The sequence below is a fragment of the Mustelus asterias genome, chromosome 6 (genome assembly GCF_964213995.1).
Source record: "Mustelus asterias chromosome 6, sMusAst1.hap1.1, whole genome shotgun sequence".
In the NCBI taxonomy this organism is placed as follows: domain Eukaryota; kingdom Metazoa; phylum Chordata; class Chondrichthyes; order Carcharhiniformes; family Triakidae; genus Mustelus; species Mustelus asterias.
In genome coordinates this window covers 78,207,449-78,230,932 of record NC_135806.1, presented here as the reverse complement: position 1 = coordinate 78,230,932, position 23,484 = coordinate 78,207,449, and the positions used below count along the sequence as shown (strand labels likewise).

At 40.3% G+C, this 23,484-nt stretch overlaps 1 protein-coding gene across 1 annotated transcript in view; it reads right to left on the bottom strand.

Moving 5' to 3' along the window:
- Positions 1 to 22,661, bottom strand: part of lox (lysyl oxidase) — a 28,380-nt gene extending 5,719 nt beyond the window's left edge. Inside the window, exons 1-6 of the mRNA XM_078214603.1 lie at positions 21,234 to 22,661; positions 20,970 to 21,078; positions 19,984 to 20,121; positions 10,164 to 10,320; positions 3,597 to 3,692; positions 3,399 to 3,514 (exon numbers count right to left, since the gene is read on the bottom strand). Coding sequence (XP_078070729.1) covers positions 3,399 to 3,514; positions 3,597 to 3,692; positions 10,164 to 10,320; positions 19,984 to 20,121; positions 20,970 to 21,078; positions 21,234 to 22,005 — 1,388 coding nt within the window. The 5' untranslated portion in view covers positions 22,006 to 22,661. The remainder of the gene's footprint in view (positions 1 to 3,398; positions 3,515 to 3,596; positions 3,693 to 10,163; positions 10,321 to 19,983; positions 20,122 to 20,969; positions 21,079 to 21,233) is intronic.
- Between the last annotated feature and the right edge of the window lie 823 nt (positions 22,662 to 23,484).

Genomic DNA, 23,484 nt, shown 5'->3' with positions numbered 1-23,484 from the left:
CAAACAGAAGGAGCATGTTCACATGTTGCACCTTTTTCAACTAAACAAAAGCAACCATTCACTGGTTCATTCCCCATGGCAATGCTTTGATCAATAAGAATCAATCTGTCTGGTTTGAATTTAAATAAAAGCTTGGTAGTTAAGTGTTTTCTGGTACATTCTTCATGTCAATGCTTCTAACAATTAGAGCCCACTTGCAAACCAATCAGAACTCTCTTCTCATGCAGTATAATTTTTTATAATTGGTATCCTTGTGTATCTATCCTGATGAGTGCAAGACCAAAAGCTTCACTGGCATGCATCTCTTTTCCAGCAATTTTTAAATACAGTGAAATTTGGCAAAAATACTACTGATTTAATTCAGGACTTTGCTGTAAAGAAATACATACTTGAATTATTTACAGGAAAGTGATAGGTGATCATGATTGGCGCCTAGTCAAAAACAAAACTGCTGAAATACCTTCGCAAACAAATGGAGTTCTACCTCTACAGAAGTACATGATTACAGAAGACATTCTTCAGAGTTAACACTGACAACATGGATCAAGCCATAACTTTGAAAGTGGTGGATAATTTGTGAATTCAAAGCAATTTCCATAACTTTAAAAAATATGCATGCAAGGGCAAAAAGCTTTTACTTAAGGATAGAATGAACATGGCAAATGTTAAGAAGGGCCTGTCAACTGGAGGAGGGATAGAGTTCATATTCAGTAGAGGTAAACTGAGAGATGCAAATCTTGAGATTAACTTAAGAAATTTCTTTAGGACCAGAGAATGGAGGATTCAACAGATTCTGCAGCTATATAAGACCCTCGTCAGACCCCACTTGGAGTACTGTGCTCAGTTCTGGTCGCCTCACTATAGGAAGGATGTGGAAAAGATTGAAAGGGTGCAGAGGAGATTTACAAGGATGTTGCCTGGATTGAGTGGCATGCCTTATGAGGATAGGCTGAGGGAGCTCGGTCTTTTCTCCTTGGAGAGACGAAGGATGAGAGGAGACCTAATAGAGGTGTATAAGATGTTGAGAGGCATCGATCGGGTGGACTCTGAGGCTTTTTCCCAGGGTGGAAATGTCTGCTACGAGAGGACACAGGTTTAAGGTGCTGGGGGGTAGGTACAGGGGAGATGTTAGGGGTAAGTTTTTCACACAGAGGGTGGTGGGCAAGTGGAGTCGGCTGCCGTCAGTGGTGGTGGAGGCGAACTCAATAGGGTCTTTTAAGAGACTCCTGGATGAGTACATGGAGCTTAATAGGATGGAGGGTTATAGGTAGGTCTAGAAGGTAGGGATGTGTTCGGCACAACTTGTGGGCCGAAGGGCCTGTTTGTGCTATAGTTTTTCTATGTTTCTATGATTTAAAATTTTATATTGGTCAGCCATTTCCAGAAATCCTCTGAATTTTGTTTTAAGCCATTCGAGCTGGAGCTGAGGTATTTGTTTTTAAAAAGTCAAAAGGACAATTAGTTCTTTAGAAAAACTAACACCAAAAGGAAAGAAGGAATTGCATATCATTTCAGAGACTTGTAGAAATGGATCATAGGAATGACTGCAGGAGGGAAAAGGAAACAACAATAGTTCACATGCTTGAAGATTCCTAGAATCAATAAACTTGGCTCAGTATGCTTCATGTCATCAAGATGCCAGTTGTGATGAGTAAAGTTTAGAAAAGACAGTAGAACCATGAACATAACTGAATAAAAATTAAATGGAAGAATAAGAAATGCCATGCCAGCGAGATTAACACCAATTACTTTGCTAGACATGAGTGAACATAGCAGTCGGGCCAGAGAAAATCAGCAAAGAACTCTGCAAAGAGCATCTTTGTTGCTTAATTTGGAGTAGCATAGAAGATGTATCTTCTTTATGGTGTGATTTCATAGAATCATAGAAACCCTACAGTGTAGAAAGAGGCCATTCGGCCCATCGAGTCTACACCGACCACAATCCCACCCAGGCCCTACCCCCATATCCCTACATATTTACCCGCTAATCCCTCTAACCTACCCATCTCAAGACAATAAGGGGCAATTTTAGCACGGCCAATCAACCTAACCCGCACATCTTTGGGCTGTGTGAGGAAACCGGAGCACCCGGAGGAAACCCACGCAGACACGAGGAGAATGTGCAAACTCCACACAGACAGTGACCCAAGCCGGGAATCGAACCCAGGTCCCTGGAGCTGTGAAGCAGCAGTGCTAACCACTGTGCTACCGTGCCGCCCCATTTGATGAATTTGTTGCAGAATAATTCTACAAACAGTAGATATGAAATGGGAGGTAAAACCTAGAGTTACAAAACAGCAATGTAAGATCTCTGTATGAAAGCAACGTATAACATATGATAATTTGAGACTGTTAATTGTTATAACTCTGGAGTTAATAAGACCATGATTTTCTAATGAATGTTGCAGTATATAGTTAGAAAAATAAATTTTCTGCGCTCAACTGTCCTGTACCCCTTTTCCTGCTGACTGTACACAACCATTACTTTCCACCATAATCTTTGGAATTGACAAAATGCTTACTCTTTCCACCCCCCCCGCCCCCCCAGGTTCTCTCAGTTAAGTTCATTATTTCAGGATTTTTAAAAATCCATGCTGATTAAAATGCAAAACCAAGAGAAAAATGTTTGTTACAACAACTAGGTCTGAGTAAGACTGTATTGCAGTTATTTCTATAGTTCAGGTTTTCAATCCAATTGCTCTGTTAATCAAGATTCAGAAATGTCTGATTAATGTCATTATAGGGAATTATTCCCAATCCTGGAAATTTGATTGGTATACCTTGCTATATCATAAGATATAGTATTAGTTCTGTCCACAGCAATTTAATGCCAGAGAATGAAGTGGCACAATAATTAGCAATCAGCCAAACTAATGGCAGATGTTTTTTGAGGCTGGTTTAAGGGAATGTGCTGTATGTTTTGAGCAAAACATATATTCTAATATCTCATCTTTAAAGACTACACATAGAAATGTATGTAACTGATGTTACAGACACATGGGTCCAATTTTGTGTTTTCATTTGAATACTTTTGTGATTTACTATGGTGAAACATACAACAGCAATTTCAGAACATTTTTGAAGTACTATAATCTGATTTACTAGTTTCATCATCTCTGAATTTCCCTTCTCATAAAGAAGCTGATTTAAAAACAATATCTATTTGATTTCAGCATTTGCTTTTGTGTCCACAGTAATTCATACAGAACAGAGATCACTAGTCTAAATGAAATAAATCAAGCATTAGTGCATTCCTTATTCATTTAGTATCTTTCTACTAAAATTGCAATATGTAACAGCATATTTTGTACCAACTTGGATGTTTTATGTATGCAAGAAGACTTGTTTTGTCCTCAAAATTGGTAAATTATCTACTACTTAATTTCATGAGCACTTACTGTGAAATCCTACAGCCTGAGGTATAAGCATGGTGGCCTGTATAGCGAAGGTCACAACGAACAACATTATTAGTGTAGTCAGATTCTGGTACCAAATAGCCTGGATTTACTGCAACCTGTAGAATAAGGAAATTTTACATTAGTAACAATCCCTGTGGTGTCATTCTTCTTCCGTGATAACTGTTTAACATCACTTACTTTCAGTATGTAGTTTCCCGCCTTAACATCTGTAATATCGATCCATTGGCAGTCAATATCAGCATTGTAGGTATCATAACATCCTGGACTCAATCCCTGCAAATCAATTGAATTTTTATGAGAAAACTATGAAAGCATTTTGCAAAATCTGCAAGTTTAATAAGTAGTTTGATGACAAATTACTCCCATTCATCAGTCCAGCCTATGGAAAGGCCTTGAATTAAATCAGTTTATCCTTTAGGGATGTTTTGTTCTCAGTAGAATCTTTCTTGACTCTTGGGATGTTTTATTGCCCATTCCTATTTGCCCTGGGAGTACTCATCTAAAATCACATGAGTAGCTGTTTCCCAAAGGGCATTAGTGAACTAGTTAGCTCTTTAAAACAATCAGGCAACTTTGATAGTCATTTTACCTAGTGGTAGATTTATTCCTAATTTGAGAGGATCTATATCTATGACCTCTGAATTGTTAATCCAGTCAAATAAATGCTAAACACTCATACATTTGACTTTGTCGCTGTGTGATCAGACTTACTTGACTGACCGTGCATGTAATTAGTGCAAGCATGATTCGATGGGTCACTTTATGTTAACTTATTAAATAATTTTAATGAACTGATAAATTTTAAATCAACTTTTCAGTAAAATATGCATTTTTCAGTCATTTTGGTTTAAAAGTCCACATCAAACAACTTAAATAACACTATTTATGAAAGGGCCTTCAGTACTATTCAACAGTAAAGTTTAGTTCAAAGAAATTTCATATAAATATTTTTCTGTTTTTATATCATTGAGTGCATATGATCCTTATGGAATATAATGTTCCATGGGACTTTTATTCCCAATGGTGACAATATGCAACATCCATTGGTGTACTTGCAATGATCAGATACAAACCATGGTTTCAAAAACATTCACACCAAAACCAGATCATGAATTGTCCACAAAATGCAAGTAAATGTGATGCCCTGCTGCTACCAGTAGAGTTATTTTAGGTTAGCAACAGAAGCAAGTAGAGTTGCTGGTGTACAACTCCTTCCCACTGTGCCTTAAACTGCTGAGTCAATACATTTTGTCGCGACATTACGGACTTCCTACAGAAACTCAGCACACATGGAGCACTCCTGTTCACAATGGATGGCTCGGCACTCTACAACAGCATCCCCCACAATGATGGCATTGCTGCAACGGCCTCCGTACTCAACGCCGACAACTGCCAGTCTCCAGATGCAATTTTACAACTCATCCGCTTCATCCTGGGCCACAATGTCTTCACCTTCAACAACCAGTTCTTCATCCAGACACACGGAACAGCCATGGGGACTAACCTTATTGAGTTTTTTGAGAAAGTGACCAAGGAGGTGGATGGGGGCAAGGCAGTGGACGTGGTATATATGGATTTTAGTAAGGCGTTTGATAAGGTTCACCATGGTAGGCTTCTGCAGAAAATGCAGATGTATGGGATTGGGGGTGATCTAGGAAATTGGATCAGGAATTGGCTAGCGGATAGGAAACAGAGGGTGGTGGTTGATAGTAAATATTCATCATGGAGTGCGGTTACAAGTGGTGTACCTCAGGGATCTGTTTTGGGGCCACTGCTGTTTGTAATATTTATTAATGATCTGGATGAGGGTATAGTTGGGTGGATTAGCAAATTTGCTGATGACACCAAAGTCGGTGGTGTGGTAGACAGTGAGGAAGGGTGTCGTAGTTTGCAGGAAGACTTAGACAGGTTGCAAAGTTGGGCCGAGAGGTGGCGGATGGAGTTTAATGCGGAGAAGTGTGAGGTAATTCACTTTGGTAGGAATAACAGATGTGTTGAGTATAGGGCTAACGGGAGGACTTTGAATAGTGTGGAGGAGCAGAGGGATCTAGGTGTATGTGTGCATAGATCCCTGAAAGTTGGGAATCAAGTAGATAAGGTTGTTAAGAAGGCATATGGTGTCTTGGCGTTTATTGGTAGGGGGATTGAATTTAGGAGTCGTAGCGTTATGTTGCAACTGTACACAACTCTGGTGCGGCCGCACTTGGAGTACTGTGTGCAGTTCTGGTCCCCACATTACAGGAAGGATGTGGAGGCTTTGGAGAGGGTGCAGAGGAAGTTTACCAGGATGTTGCCTGGTATGGAGGGGAGATCCTATGAGGAGAGGCTGAGGGATTTGGGATTGTTTTCGCTGGAAAGGCGGCGGCTAAGAGGGGATCTTATTGAAACATATAAGATGATTAGAGGTTTAGATAGGGTGGATAGTGATAGCCTTTTTCCTCTGATGGAGAAATCCAGCACGAGGGGGCATGGCTTTAAATTGAGGGGGGGTAGTTATAGAACCGATGTCAGGGGTAGGTTCTTTACCCAGAGGGTGGTGAGGGATTGGAATGCCCTGCCAGCATCAGTAGTAAATGCGCCTAGTTTGGGGGCGTTTAAGAGATCCGTAGATAGGTTTATGGACGAAAAGAAATTGGTTTAGGTTGGAGGGTCACAGTTTTTTTGTTTAACTGGTCGGTGCAACATCGTGGGCCGAAGGGCCTGTTCTGCGCTGTAATGTTCTATGTTCTATGTTCTAAATTCACACCTCAATATGCCAACATCTTCATGCACAGGTTCGAACAAGACCTCTTCACCGCACAGGACCTTCAACCAATGCTATACACTAGATACATCGATGACATTTTCTTCCTTTGCACTCATGGTGAACAATCATTGAAACAACTATATGATGACATCAACAAGTTCCATCCCACCATCAGACTCACCATGGACTACTCTCCGGAATCGGTTGCATTCTTGGACACACGCATCTCCATCAAGGACAGTCACCTCAGCACTTCACTGTACCGCAAACCCACGGATAACCTCATGATGCTCCACTTCTCCAGCTTCCACCCTAAACACGTTAAAGAAGCCATCCCCTATGGACAAGCCCTCTGTATACACAGGATCAACAGTTCCGACGTGCCACAGTGAAAAACCGCACCGACCTCCTCAGAGGACAAACACGGGACACGGTGGACAGAGCACCCTTCGTCATCCAGTATTTCCCCGGAGCGGAGAAGCTACGGCATCTCCACCAGAGCCTTCAACATGTCATTGATGAAGACGAACATCTCGCCAAGGCCATCCCCACACCCCCACTACTTGCCTTCAAACAACCGCACAACCTCAAACAGACCATTGTCCGCATCAAACTACCCAGCCTTTAGGAGAACAGTGACCACGGCACCACACAACCCTGCCATAGCAACCTCTGCAAGACATGCCGGATCATCGACACAGATGCCATCATCTCACGTGAGAACACCATCCACCAGGTACACAGTACATACTCTTGCAACTCGGCCAACGTTGTCTACCTGATACGCTGCAGGAAAGGATGTCCCGAGGCATGGTACATTGGAGAGACCATGCAGACGCTACAACAACGGATGAATGAACACCGCTCAACAATCACCAGGCAAGAGTGTTCTCTTCCTGTTGGGGAACATTTCCGCGGTCACGTGCATTCGGCCTCTGACCTTCGGGTAAGTGTTCTCCAAGGCGGCCTTCACGACACACGACAGCGCAGAGTCGCTGAGCAGAGACTGATAGCCAAGTTCCGCACACATGAGGACGGCCTCAACCGGTATCTTGGGTTCATGTCACACTATCTGTAACCCCCATGACTTGCCTGGGCTTGCAAAATCTCACTAACTGTCCTGTCTGGAGACAATACACATCTCTTTAACCTGTGCTTAATGCTCTCTCCACTCGCATTGTCTGTACCTTTGAGACTTGATTACCTGTAAAGACTCGCATTCCAACCATTATTTTGTAAATTGAGTTTGTGTCTTTATATGCCCTGTTTGTGAATAGAACTCCCACTCACCTGACGAAGGAACAGCAAGCACTCCGAAAGCTAGTGGATTTTGCTACCAAATAAACCTGTTGGACTTTAACCTGGTGTTGTGAGACTTCTTACTGTCAATACATCAGGCCAGGTTCCTTATAGCATACTGAGGTTGAAGAAATTTTGCATGCCCTCTAAGAATTTTGCTATCACTGATTTGTTTGGATCTTGCCCACACAATGCTAAATAGTTGCAAATACAAACTTTAAAACTATCTTCATGTGCATAAACAGATACATTAAATTCAGAAGGACAGAATCTGCCTAAGTAATTGCAAACTGTTTTCAAAAGATTAATTCCCATTTCAATTGTGGGAAGGCCTATTATATCGTAAAATTAATGACTCAAGTGTAAATGAAATGAGTCACTGCTGTAAAAGTTAATCTACATTATTTTTAAAAATGTGGTACTTTTTACTTCAATAAAGTAAGCCAGCACTTCAGAACTGTGGGGCTGTAACATAAATATACTTTTTCTGTTCCAAAGAACATGATGCTTTACTGGTGTTTGGAATTCCTAGAATTAGCTTGATTTATTTCAATATTAAATCCCCTTAATCATTTTCACCTAAATCTCATGCTAAATACATAAAATAAAACCAAAGCATGCAAAAAGGTAAATGTTACAAATACAATTTATTATAATAACAAGGGTACTTTGAGAAATGCTAAACTCCAAGTAATAAATATACTACAATATTTATGTAATATACATACTTACTGCCATGCTTATATGGTCTAGCCTACATGTGACTCCAGACCCTCAGCAATGTGGTTGACTCTTAACTGCCCTCAGTTCAACAAATGCTCATGAAAACAAGGAAAATTGAAAAGCAAAACAGAAAATCAGCAATTCCCCAACTCCTCTGCATTCCTTGTTTCCGATCCTTGGTATTTGGCATTATTTCTCCGCCATCCTTATATATATCCTTCAAAAAGTTCCTACTGTTTATAACTGAAGCTTAAAACTTATTCATTCCTTATCCCTACTTCAGTAATGTTAGTGGATGGTCTATTTACAAAACTTGATCAAATGCTTTTGGAACTCCAGATGCACCAAGTCCACTTGAGATGCCATTTAATCACAAAGGTCAAGAATCCATCTTGATTGTTGTTTTACCATGTTAACAATTGTACCAGTAATCTTCAGGTTTACCTCTAATAGTTGATTCTGTCATAGCAAGTGCAACTTAGTAGCCTTCATTGGTTTTATTGTCCGAAAGTGACTAAGTTTGCCAGGTTTTAACTTATTGGTGCTTCCCTGTGTTCAACGCGTTCATGATGGCTCATAATCTTTGCCCTGTGTTTTGTAAAGCTCTGGGTTTAGTACCATCCACCTCTGCTTTGTTTACTTGAACCCTTAAGCTTGTCTGACGTATAATTTCATTTATATCATCTTTCTTTCTAGTTGGGTTTTCGCCACATAAAGAGATTATGTTGCTTATGCCTTCCCATGTGAATTGAACTTGTATCAAGCCCCCAATTAAGCATTCTTTGGTTATACAGTCAGATTGATAGAAAATTACAACCCAGAAAAAAATCATTCATAGGTAGTGTTTTTTCCATTTTTAAAAAAGGAAGACTTTTTTTGGAAACAATCGTGACCACAGAATCTCTCAAAGCAATTTACAGCCATTTAAGTACTTTAAATTTTATTCATTGTTGTAATTGTGGTCAAAGGCTAGGAATCCTGTGGCGAATAACTCACTTCCTGACCCCACAAAATCTGTCCACCTTCTGCCAGGCACAAGTCAGGAGTGTGATGGAATAGTCTCCACTTGCCTGGATGAGTGCAGCTTCAACAACAACACAAGAAGCTCGACATCATCCGGGACAAAGCAGCCCACTTGATCGCTCCCCTTCCACAAACATTCAATTCCTCCACTACCAATGAACAGTGGCAGCAATGTGTACCATCTACAAGATGCACTGGAGGAACTCATCAAGGTTCCTTAAGCAGTACCTCCCAAACCCACGACCACTATCATCTAGGAGGACAAGATACCTGGAAACATCACCACCTGGAAGTTCCTCTCCAAACCACTCACCATCCTGACTTGGAAATATATCACTGTTTCTTCATTGTCGCTAAGTCAAAATCCCAGTACACTCTCCCTAACAGTACTGTGGGTGTGCTTACATTAAGTGACTGCAGTGGTTCAAGAAGGCAACTCATCACCACCTTTTAAGGGCAACTAGGGATGGGCAATAAATGCTGGTCTAGACAACAACACCCACATCCAATAAATGAATTTTTAAAATATAGGAAATACAGAGGCTAACTTGCACATAAACAGCAATGTGATAACAAGCAAATGTTCTGCTTTGTAAAAATATTGATTGAAGGATAAGTATTCACCAGGACACAAGGGATAACTCCACTATGCCTCTTCAAAATAGTGCAATGGATTTGTTTGCATCCACCTGAGAAAGCAGATAGGCTCTCTGTTTAACTCTAAACCGAAAGACAGTATCTCTAACAGTGCTGCACTCTCTAAGTACTCCACTGGATTGTCAGTCTTGATTTTTGTGCTCAAGACCTGGGACTTGAACCCACAATCTTCTCGCTCAGATGAACGTGCTACTAACTGAGCCACAGATGACACACAAAAGAGCAAATTAGTCTAATTCATTTGTAATATGAATATTGGTTGACAGCTGTGTAATATTAAATTGTGTTTCACACACCTGTGAATGTGCTGTGCAAGCATATCTTCTGTAATATCCATAGTCACAAGAGGTATCCTCCAGACAAAAACTGGCCTTATGTCCTTCAGCAACTTTTCTATGAGTGCTGGCATCCAGGAGGTCATAATGGCTAAATTCATCCATGCTGTGGTAGTGCCTGTGATTTAAAACAAAACAAAATTGTTATTATTGTGCTTAGGTACAAACAACATGTTGTTACAGGAAGCTCACCAGTACTCTGGCTGTGGATATTAACTGGTTAAACTCCCAACTATACTTCTGCATCTATTTGGGGTTCTAAACTTTGGCTTTGTCAACCTTGCCTAAATTCTCCAGGTTTTAGTAAATGGAATGTACCACTGTAAAGACAGACTTCATGCTCTGTATCTAGCAAATATGAAACTCTACCTGGGTAGATTTTTCAGTAGGTTAGTTTGGAGACTCTCAAACTTGATGGTGAATTTCTTGGTGGTGCATGTCAGCTAACTAACTGACCAAAAACATTTACACTGTTGGCTTTGTAATTATTGTGTATTCAACTCCAATGATTATACAAAGAAAGTAGATAAAATGAGGATTAATATAAAACAGAACAGGAATAATGAATAATACAGTAGATTTGAAATGGTGATCTGGCAAGTGAGGCAACATGGGTATGTCAAACTAAGTTGTGAAAGGAAATGTCATTGTTTGCTTTGGCTAAATAGCTTGCCAACTCAACAATTTGCTAATTGGTTAGAAACATTCATAGCCTAAGTCATTTAGCAATTTAGTTATAAAATTGAATACTTGCACTTTATATCAGATTCTTTTAATAAAAGAAAGACTTGCATTTGTATAGCACCTTTCACAACCTCAGGACGTCCCAAGGTGGTTTAAGTCAACATAGTACTGTACTTTTAAAGCGTAGATGCTATTGTAAAGTAGGAAATGTGGCAACCAATTGTGCACAGCAAGTTCCATTTATATGTTAAACGCAGAAATAGGGTGTTGCTTTAATTTTGGGTGATTTTATGTAGAGTAAATTGCTTATTATCTGTCACAATCTTCTCCATAACTATTAATGGTATCTTAAGAGCTCTTTTGACAAATATGCACTTAACTGTATAATGCAAACCCTTAACTCCCAACTGCCCAGTCTTTGCTTTTCAATCTGCATTAATGTCATGGCAGCTGTTAATATGTTTACCAGTCATTCACCTCCACCTTTGATACCCTCATTCATAGCAAAGTGATGACCATTGCACATCCCAGTCATTCCACCTGATGCAGCCTCCATTTGAGTCAGAAGGTTCTGCAGGACATCAGCACAAGATGTTAGGCTGATGCTTCACTGCAGTATTGAGGGAGTGGCTGCACTATCAGAGGTGTTGTGTTTTGGACGAGATGTTAAACTAAGGCCCCATCTGCCCTCTCAAGTTGACCTAAAATATGATACTATTTTGAAGAAGAGCAGGGGAGTTAACCATCATTGTACTGGATAAGATATATCCTTCAATGGACATCACAAAAAGAAACAAATGATCTGGTGATTATCACACATCTGTTTGTGGGAGTTTGATGTTGGCAATTTGGTAGCACATTTTCTACATTACAACAGATCTGCTATCATTGTGCCAAGCTCTATGGGATATCATTCTTCTCTCATCAAAATCATTTACTCAAAAACATGTACTACTTAAGGATCATTCAAAACTATGCTTAAACCTCTATCTACCCAAGCGCTGAATTTCATCTCCTACTCCATTTTAACCAATCCATGAGACCAACTTACTCTCTCGACCCAATTCCCACTAAACTGCTGACCAACCATTTTAAGAAGACTTAAAAACTGCCACAATCAACTCTCTCAAAAAAAAATCCACCCTTGACCCCCATGTCCACCAAAGGGTCATCCAGACTCAATGTTAGCTCCATTTTCTCTCCATACATGCTGTCAGACCTGCTGAGATTTTCCAGCATTTTCTGTTTTTGTTTTGGAAAAACCTGTTCTTCTGGATTTCCTGATGGCATAATAGCATCTCCCGGCTCAGAACTCACCCCCAGATTAAAATCCAGATCTTATTCCTAGTTCTCGAGCAACACCATTATATATAATCTTCTTCAAGATTGCATTAGAACAGGCTTTTTTAAGAATGACATGATGATGAGGAATGTGTATGGTAATTAGGCTGTATTTATGAGATCATAAGATAACAGTTACAACATCAAGATATTCTCTTGTATAACATTACTGTCTAATGCAGCATGGCAATTAAATGTTATTTAGTGGTGGTGTAATGCCTTATGTAAGATAAGCTAAATTGTTTCCTATTATATCAAAATAAATATGTTATCAATACAGCAATTAGCTATTATTCTATCATTAAAAACAATTCAGAATGCTGCTGTAGAATTGCAATTTCCTGCCCTCTCCTGCACAGGCAGTCAACCCAAATTGCACTGCATCTGAACATGGTACAAAGTACACCTGGAGCACCATTTCCTAGGCAACAGTAGAAGTCCTAAATGGCTTACAGCTGTGTTCGTCACTGGTGTAGATGCCTTCAATCGACTGCTGGAGGCCCCAAGATGCTAAGATCATTGTTGGGAGAGGGAAAGGTCAAAATAGAGTTAATTGCTACTTGCCCCGTGAATGCTAATGCTGCCCCCTCTGAGCCAGTTTCTTCAGGCATTCTTCCACTTACGTACCCAATAGCCTTGTCAATCAACGCTCATTTGAGAATAAATTGGTTGCAAGGCAGTCAGAGTCAGTGGGTCAGGAGGCGAGCCCCTGCCATCTGAAAAATTCAAGCCATGGTGCCTTGACATGGTGTGATACAAGTTCAGTCTCCGTACCAATCATTTCTTAATCTTAAATTACTTTTTGTGAGCTATAAACTGGATAATTTGCTGAACAAATTATTTTGCATTTGGATGGAGAATTTTGGCAATTACTTAGTGTAGCAGAGGTCTCAAAACATGCCTCTATCTTGGCCACAGCTGGTATAAGGCTGGAAAGACAGAATTTGAACAAAGGTTGGAGGAGTTTACCCTGATTATTTTTAAAATAAATTGATTGGCTTTAACCTATGCCAGAACAAACTGCTGACATATTAAAACCTTAGTACGTTAGCACCCTCTTTGTCACCATTGCCAAATCAACCGATTCATCTTTATGCACAGCTGATTTATTTTTCCATTACAGGTGCCAGCAATACTGAATCCAAGAGCTGTAATTTTAATTGTTGAAGTTTTATTACAGAACAATTAGTCTCCCAGTGTTCCCACACATGGAATATTTTATTCTGATTATATATTTAGCAACTATATGGGAAAACTACTTTTTCCACCTGTGAAGGGCTTTTTGTCAATCAGCATATTAGAAAAGCTAAGCCACGAGTGCACAAACAAGTCCAAAGCTAATGAGAGATGATATAAGCATTAAGAGTCCATTTTCCATTGTATCCTATATTGTATTTAGTTTGTCCCCTCATCCAACCATTAAAATTCCTTCATTTTACCCTACTATGTTAATATTACCAACCTACTAATAATGGAAAACTGCATAATAAGAATGAACTTGCAGACATCTTCAACAATTTTTTCAAATACCTCAGAAAATAATTATCATTTAACTCAATATTCATCTAGCCAATAAATTGGTAACCACTTTATAATCCCGGTCACTAATATTCTGATTTATTTCCATGTTCTTGTTCATCAAAATTGAGCTAACTGCCCATTTCTAAAAAATGTCAATCGACTAATCTCAGCGCATGTTATTGAAATGTACATTTCTGTTGAATTCAATGTTATGATACGAGGAAAACTAAAGTCAATCATGGCACATTGATAATATTGATCCAATAATGCATCTGAAGCAACAAATGTTCCAGTGTCAAAATCCAGTAATTCAAGGTAGAGTTCACAATGCTTGTGTGAAATGGCTGAGGAATAAGTTCAAGAAAAACACTTTTCCCATGAGACTCTTCTGTCACTGCTGAATGACCGTGAGAAATAGAAACATGAAGCGAGTCACATCTTGTGTATTTGTGCAAGAAATGGGCCTGAATTTTTAGAATGCCAAGGAGCCTCTCCCATGTTGCAAAAAATGCTGGAAGAGGTTAAAATCTGTAAGTCCACCCTGCGAAAGAGCACCCAACATTTTCACTGGGGCAGGAATGGGACTGGGTTGGGATTTGCACGTGTATTTTGTGGGGGAAGCTGCCCATATGAAACATCAGCTGCCTCGAGTCTTGTCTGGTTTTCATTAGCTAGGAGTGGGAAACACAATATGTGCAGACTATACTTGATAGGAACAGGTCTAAACTTTGAGAGTCTTTTGGAGAGATAGGCTACCCTTTTGGAGAGATATAATATCCCTTTGAATATGGTCACAAGGCACTTTTCAGAGAGGTAAGATGCCCTTTGGGATTGTTAAAAGTGGATATGAATGTGCATAAGTTCATTGGAACTGTCAAGAGAAACTGTCAAAAGCAACTGTCAAGGCATTTAAAATTCCTATCCTTTAAATCTTTGTAAAATCTCAGTGGAGTGTATAAAAAATTGCTTGCTATTTCACTCTCTCTGTTGACATTAGCCTGCTGATTATCATTATTGATTCCACAATGTTCCATTATCATAATGGAGTGCCTTCTATTTCAGTTTGACTGACTGCTCCAAGTGGTTATAGACTCTTTGAAGTATGAATTCCAATATTTGTTTTTATAAGTGATCAAGAACATGAATTAAATATTTTTCATAAGGGATTTGAATGAAATGTTTCTTTTTTATAACGATGTAGTTGACAATGCAAATGTGGTGAATGGATTTTTATGAATGAGTGTTCAAAAAGGAAGTCTATAATAAACACTATTGCCCACCACGGAATCAGAGCAGGCGAGGGGCAGACAACAGAAATGTCTGTTGGCCTTGGATGGGAATTTCCAGTCACACTCGAGCGAGGCCATAAAGTCCCGCCCTATGAATTTTATTTAATCTCTGTGTAGGTCCTGAGGTCTGGCCATGGTAGATACTGAGTGAGGTGGCATGGAGATCTAAAGGAAAAGGCTGGTGGATAGATGGCATGAGTTGGCACTTAGTTGGTATAGGGGCTACAAGGGACCATGAGGGTGCGTGAAGGACATACGTTAGCATGGAGGGTGTGGGGGTATGAGCAGGGGAGGTGGACATAGTTTGACATTGTGTCTATAAAGGGCAATGAGGGTGACTGAAGGCATAGTTTGATATGGAAGGTGTGAGAGGTTATGGTGGTAGATGGAAAGGCATAGATTGGATTGGAGGGTATGAAGTGTAATGGGCATGGGTAGAGAGCATGAAGTGACATGGTGGGTATGAGGGACTATGAACGTGGGTGGCAACAGGTTGACTTAGATAGGGCATAGAGAGTATATGAGGGCTGTTTTTTGTTTTAATGCTTTTAAAAAAGTATCGGATAAGTGCCAGTGCACCAAGTCAGACCTTCTGCCCACCTGCCTCCACACCACGGTCACCAGAGATCTCTACCATTCCAGAACAAAAATCCCAATTTCCAGAGTACTTCCTCCTGGGTCAGGTTTTCACAGACATACTGACTTTGCTCCCAGCCTGGGGGTGAATATTCAAGCCATAGGCCGGAATGTTACCGTCCCTACAGGAATCGGAGTGGGCGAGGGGCGGACCATGGAAAGGTCCATTGACCTCGGACAGGCTTTTACGGTTTCGGTATGAGCAAGGCTGTAAAATTCCACCCATAGTGTCAGACAAAGACAGGGGAAGAATAAAGAAATTTGATAAGAAAAGGCAGGCACCTCCAGTTAAAAAGACCGGGTAACAGACAAAGGTATACATAAAGTGAAAATGTCAGGAAGGGCAAGAAAATGTGACACAGCTGGAAATGAGGGATACAATATGTCTGGGAGTCTGGAAGCGAGGAGTATAGTAAAACAAAAGTGAGAGCTGTCATTGGCGCATGCATTTTATACACAAAATGATATCCTGAAAGTTCTTAAACACACCGGTAAATGAATAAAACAATAGAAGCATTAGTCTGTTTCCACTCTGTTCCAAACAGTGCTCCAAGCAATCCATTATACACTGATAATATTGTGAACTCTACCTCAAAAAGCTGAGTTGCATATAATATAAACTCTTCATATCTAGTTCTACCAGTAACCACAATGGAAGCCCAGAAGAAAATCTGGGTAAATCATCTTCATGTTGTTAAACAGTCTTATTATTTCATATGTTTATTTTACAGGGAGAAGTTTCCTCTTCCCTTCCTCAGTACTCAAATCACAGCCCTGTGCACTTGAGGTCAGTCCATCCCCACTTTGCAATATTGTTTCAAGATAATAAACAAAATGAAAGATAATCCATGTATGACAGAATCTGCTGCGTAAACAGCCATTCAATGAAGTAACACATATAATCCTATTATTTAAGAAATATGGGAGAGCAAAAACAGAACGCTATAGGCCAATTAGCCTAATATCAGTACACAAGAAATATAAGCAGAAGTGGGCCACTAGGCCCTTAAAGCCTGCCCCATCATTCAATGCGATCATGGATGATCTATGCCGACCACAACTCCTTTTCCATGCCATTTCTCCATAGCCCTCTATCCACAACCACTTTGAATACTTTGAATGAAGCAAAATGTTGGAATTTATTATTCGGGATGCTTGCATTCAAAAGAACCTGGATGTCCTTGTAAATAAATAACAGAAATTTAATATACAGGTACTGCAAGCAATTAGGAAGGGAAATTATATGTTAGCTTTTGTCACAAAGGCAGAAGGTATAACTACAAGTACACAGAGCATCAGTGAGGCCACATCTAGAGTACTGTGTACAATTTGGTACACGGTACTCTAGATGTGGCCTCACTGATGCCATACAATTTGGAAGGACATGCTTGCCCTAGAGGGAGTGCACAAGAGTTCACTAGACATACCTGGGGTGAGGACATTGTCCTGAGAGAAAACATTAAATAGATTGGGCCTATATTTCCCAGAGTATAGAAGAATGTAAGGTGATCAAATAGAAACATAGAACATTTTTCAATGGCTTGACAGGGCAGGTGCTGAGAAAACTTTTTCCTTCTTGGGGAATCTGGAACATGTAGTCACAATATTAGAATTAGGAGCTCGCCACTTAGGACCAAAATGAGAAATTTCTTCTCACAGGTTTGTGAAACTTTGAATGGTCTACCCCAGAGAGCTGTAGATGCTCAGTCATTGAGTATGTTCAAGCCAGAGGTCAGTAGACTTTTGGGTATGTTGGGAATTAAGTGACTTGGGTATAGTGCAGGATGGTGGAGATCAGGTAGGAAATCAGCCATGTTCTTGTAGAATGGTGGAGCAGGGTCAAAGGGTAGAAATAGCTGATACCTGTACCTTTTTCTCTTGTTCTTGATCTTTAAAAGATTGAAAAATTGTTAATTTTACATCTTTTTTCAATACAATTTTCCTCAGATTACATTTGTGATAAGAACTTTTGCTTAAAATGTCATGGGTAATTAGGAATGGTGTTTGGATTTACTGTAAATCTGAACATAGTACCTGAATCTATCCTTATACCTTTATTTCAAGCTTAAAGGGAGGCAGTGGTGTAGTGGTATTGTCACTGGACTAGTAATCCAGAGGCCCATGGTAATGCCCTGGGGACCTGGATTCAAATCCCACCACGGCAGATGGTGAAATTTGAATTGAATAAAAATCTGAAATTAGAAGTCTAATGATCACCATGAAACCATTGTCAGTTGTCATAAAAACCCATCTGGTTCACTGATGTTCTTTAGGGAAGGAAACCTGCCATCCTTACCTGTTCTAGCCTACATGTGACTCCAGAGCCATAGCAACATGGTTGACTCATGAATCCGCTCAGCGATGGACAATAAATGTTGGCCCAACCAGCGGCACTCACATTCCGTAAATGAATAAAAAAATTCCTATGATTGTACCTTGAAATGGCCTAATCCTTAAAATGACTAACGCTAGGTCTGAATTTTCTGACTTTCTCCTACTCTTAAATAATGCACAAGTTTTTTCATAATTCATTTCATGTTCTATTAATTTTCTTAAGTCCCTTTTTGGACAGGAGCATTTTCAGAAGGCTAAATGGCTAAATTGTCCATTAGTGTTTATTATTAGTGTTTATTCCTCATCTTATTGTGTTGGAATGTCTACATTTTTCCCAAAATTGTTTGAGAGTATGAACCTAGTTTTTATATTCATTTTGGTAAGTCTCTCACTGAGGTTCTCAATTTCATCTCCTGACATCATTGAATCCTTATGTTCATTTTTACATATTTAGCTTTATATGCCTTTTTTCAGCTAGGTAATTGATTGTGGATCAATTGGGTGGTAAGTAACATTTATATTATGAAAATGCTAAGAAATGTCATCACTCATGCTAGCAGTATAGGCATGTATAATAATGAAACATATTGTCTATTTTTATAATAATGTGCTCATGAATAAACTCATTCCCTGACACAGATGCATATTTTCACAACTACTGACTGGACTGAAGAAAAAGATAGGGTCACAAAAATAAGACTCCAAAATAGTGGATGTTGTTTTCAGTGATAAAGGCAGGTACTAAGGGTTATAATTTGGGAAGTTGAGTCTTTGCTTAGGAAGAAGGAAACTAAATATATAATTGAAAATCAGTGTTCGTGTGTATACTCAATTAGGTGGAACTGACTTATTTCTAAAACAGAAAATCTCAACAGATCTGACAGCATCTGTGGAGAGAGAATAGAGCCAATGTTTCGAGTCTGGATGGCCCTCAATGCTCTGATTAAGGCTCTATTCTCTCTCCACAGATAATGTTAGACCTGCTGAGATTTTCCAGCAGTTTCTGTTTTTGTTTCAGGTTCCAGCATCCACAGTATTTTGACTTATATCTCACATTGATATAATTCTACATGTCATTGGGCATTAATGTTATCTGACCACATTGCGCATAGTATGATGTTGTCATGCTCGAATAATAACAAGAACTGCCATTAGAGCAATCCTTATTCTATTGACCTTGTGTGCTGTAAATGTTTTGTGTTTTTTATGTCCATATTACTCAAGCTCTGTTGAATTTGCATGTTATAGTCCTGCATCCTGATAATGATACTAATGCTTAACAAACATGTTGGACACTTGTAGAAATTCTGCACTGTTGTAGTCTGGAACAGATTAATATTGATAGTGTAGCTGTCTTAAATGGGGGGGTCAAAAAAACTTGCATTTATATAGTACTTTTCATGACCACATGACATCCCTGAGTGCCTTTCAGCCAATGAATGACTTTAGAACAATGACTGGACTTCAGTAATGTAGGAAAATGGCAGCCAATTTGCACACAGCAAGCTCCCAGAAACAGCAGTGATATTGACCAGATCATCTATTTAGTGAAGTTGCTTGAGCCACAAATGTTGAGCAGGACACCAGGGATAATCCCCGTGCTTTTGTTCGAAATGGTTTTTATGTCCACCTCAGTATAAAGTCTTATCCCAAAGACTGCACCTCCAACAGTGTAGCACCTCTCCTGTACTGCTCCAGAATCTAAACTTGGATTCTGGGCTCAATTCAGTCTGAGCACTCCATTGCAATGAGGTCCCTCTCATGCTCCTCCAGCTTGCCTCCAGTTGGATAAGAGCTCCGTTGCAAGAAAATGAAGGAAGAACAAAAAGAAAAAAATGGGAAAATTGACTGCAAATAAGAGGGTGACGTTAAGAAAACAAAGTAAAATAATCATTGATATCTCGCTGGGCATTCAAAAATGTGTTTGAAACTTGACAATGGAACCAAGTGCAGGTTATCCTGCAGTTCTCACTTACCGATGACAGCTATGCCATTCCCATGAATAACGAGGTCTGCTTGGTAAGAAATCTGCTGTGCCTTGGTTCTTGACTCTTTGCGGGAATCTTAGCAACACTCTCATATCATAGTCCCTGACGTCCCCACTGTAGGCTGAACTACAAGGAAACAGTGGAGAGAGAGAACCATCACATACTAAACATAATTTTAATCAAAAAACCCTCATTATATCTCAATGGATGAACAGACATGTTCAGGCTAACCTGGTGCAAGCTGAATCGAAAAATCAGTGGTTGTTGTATAAATCTAAGCTTTAGACGCGTAAAAGCTACCACGGTTACATTTATAACCTTTATTTAAATTGTTCTTTGATAATGGCTAAGTTTTGGAAAACGAAGCGAATCTTTTCATATCCTCAATTCTTCATTTCTATCACATGGACAAGTCAGAAGAAATTATTCAAATGTATTCAGTTATTTGGCGTTCTGTTAAAGCCAAATGATAGAAATGCGATTTTTTTAAAACTTAAAGTATGTCGTTGCAAGAATTGTAGTCCTCTACACGTACACAGAGAATACAAATCCAGAAATGGGGGCTGGTATTGTTCCAAAACTAATCTAATCCAATCCAGTCGTGCAGGCTATGCTCATGCTGCACTTTGCCGAAACCTCTTCGGCTCTGGATTCCGAATGCCCGCTGCTACACATAGTTAACATTTACACCAAATTCAAAACCACTTCACACCCACATTTGGCTGATGCGCCAACACAACTGCTAAGATTACTACTTTTTGTGACTCTTTTCCACTATAAGAGGCTGTCTGAGATCTTCCTTGTGCAGGCAATCTGGATGAGGTCGGGCAGGGAATTGAATGGCTAAAAAGTCTTGAGGGATTGAGAGAAGCTGCCGGTAAGAGTTACAGTGCAAAGGAAGGAAACGAGTTAAGGGTGCAGTTAGTGATGCAAGAATGAGTGGCACATGTTTCTGATTATGGTGCAGACTGTACCTTGCCAAGCAATTCTCCTCTGCAGCACATCTAAGGTTGTACATGTGCATCTTCTGAACGTAGGTTGAGACTTGAATATAGTATGGATCTGGAACTAAGTCTGGCAAACCTACAGATTCAAAAAATGCATTGATTTAATTTAATTAGGCATCAAAGCAAACATAAGGGTGTATTTTCAATCGATTAACTGTTCCTATTTTCAGAAATTAAAAAAAAGACAATGTTCTTTTCTAATAAATTCTAGGTTTTAGTAACAGGGCTTACCATGCTGAAAGTACCTGGTACCGTACCCAGGTCTGCGAGGTCGAACCCTGGGTCTCTCGTATGTATCGTAGTAATTGTAGTAGGGATTGTCATCAGTTTGCTTATAGGGGTTATAAGGATCATCCCCGACCATGACATCCTCATTGGCAGCCCTGTCAGGACTCTGGCCCGATGTGTCCTGGCCAGTTGCAGGTGGCTCCCTGCTACCTGGGTTGGTGGAGGAAGCGGCTGGGGTCTCCCGAGCCACCTGTCCGGGTACCCCGCTGGCCCGAGCCCCAGCACCGGAGGGGTTCCGGGCTCCCGAAGACCTGGCACTATTGCTACTTGTGCTTTGCCACAACCGACTGGCAGCTGCCCGCCTGGCGCCGGAGGAGCGCTGCTGGGATGTGGATGAGGGGGAGTCTTCCGGCTGTCGGGCGGCCCGGGCACCGGAGCTTCTTGAGGGGGACTGGGCTGAGGGTGGTGGGGCTCTCCTCCGGGAGTCCCTGGCACTGTCGCTGCCCACCGTGCTGTTGGTATCACTGTCACTCAGCAGGAAGAGGCTGTTGCTGCCGCTTGAGCCCTGGGGCGGCTGGTACTCGGAACCCAGGCTCAGCAAACTATAAACGCGCCCGTTGTTTCGCCATTGAATTCGCTGGCGCCAAACAGCCGCCGCCGAGCTCTCCCCTTCCTCCTGCTGTTGCTGCTGTTGTTGTCCATCGACGTCTCGAACCAGGCAAGTCAAGTAAAGACCAAAAAGTTTGACTAAAGACATTAACGTTGGATAATTCATCTTTTTAAATCAAGGGAAGAGGGGAAATTGTAATTCCCCAGAAAATATTTTTTTTTTCAAAAAGTCTATATTCCCATCAAATATATTTTAAATGTAAAAGTCAATGTGATTCTTCAGAACATTATATATATGTGCACACAGAATATAGCGAAGAGGATCAAGAGCCGGCTTGCCAAAAGTTGCAGCTGTATAGAGTGCCTCACATTTTCTTGGTACTGTCTGGAGTGGAGAAGGAGGAAGGGATTTTAAAGTTGCTGGCACATTCGCAAAGTTACACAACCTGATCCCAGGCAACTCGCTATTTGTTCACGTAATGCCTAAGAACGTGCAGTTTGACAGTTCCTCTCCATCCTCGCTCCCTTCCTCCACTCCAGCCGACACGAAGGAATTTCATGGCCCCAGACAACCATCCGTTTTGCGGCTCGCCAACTAACCGGTGGGTTGTGCCAAAGTATGCACACACACAAAAAAATTAGATCATCATGCGGAACAGCATGCCGATCCAGGCAAAACTTAATAACACATGGCGCGGAGGTTTGAGGGAGTTGAAGGGGTGCCTCAGGGCGGCTGTGATTGAGGTTTGATCGCCGCATGTGCCATGTTATGTTGTCTTGCCATCAGAAAGCAGAACACCAGCCAGAGAAAATTAGAGACGGAAAACAGTATGTGGTCGTCTTGTGGTTTATGTACCTTAATTTTAAAGCAAACCCCGTTTCACTCATTTCTAAGGGGCGGGGTTGTGTCTCTAATTTCAAGTTTAGTCTGGTTGAAGAATTTAGCTCCTCATCGATGCCAGTGGACTTTCCATCACTTTAATTCTGTTAATTTTACTGTAAAGACCCAGATATATAAAAGCTATTTAAAATCTCAATGTGTATCAAATATTTTAGATCCCTATTGTTACAGCTGAAAACTGATGTTAAAATTGGCTGGATGGGACCTGTGTTAGTGTATGAAATGGAGAACTCATTACAGATCGCATCAAAGCAAACTTTCGGCCACCTCAGTTTCAATTAACATCTAATCATATAAACTCTGAAATTAGATAATTAATGGTCGACTTAAGACCGTTACTTAAATCTGAAAACAAATTTGATTCTGGATGGAGTGAGGTTTTGCCTTTTCGAGCGTGGTTATAAATTCTTATGTTTTGGAGGAAAAAAACCTGTTGACTTTTAGTGATATTTGTCATTTTAAGACATGGGCGCCTCTGACCAAATTATCTAAATGTTGTTCCCCATTTTTAGAATTGACATGTTTTTGTAGGGAGTGCCTGCTTTCTACAGGGACAGAAAATGATCAGTTACAAAATGTGGAATATAATTGGTTACTGTTTATGTCTGAAACCGTAAATAGCACAGGACAAATAACTATCTGGAAAATGCCACACGGGTCAATATTTGTGTCTTCACTTTTCATTTGAATACTGTAATTCAGTTTAAAGAACCGCCAAAATAACCCTGATGAAAGTCATAAAGT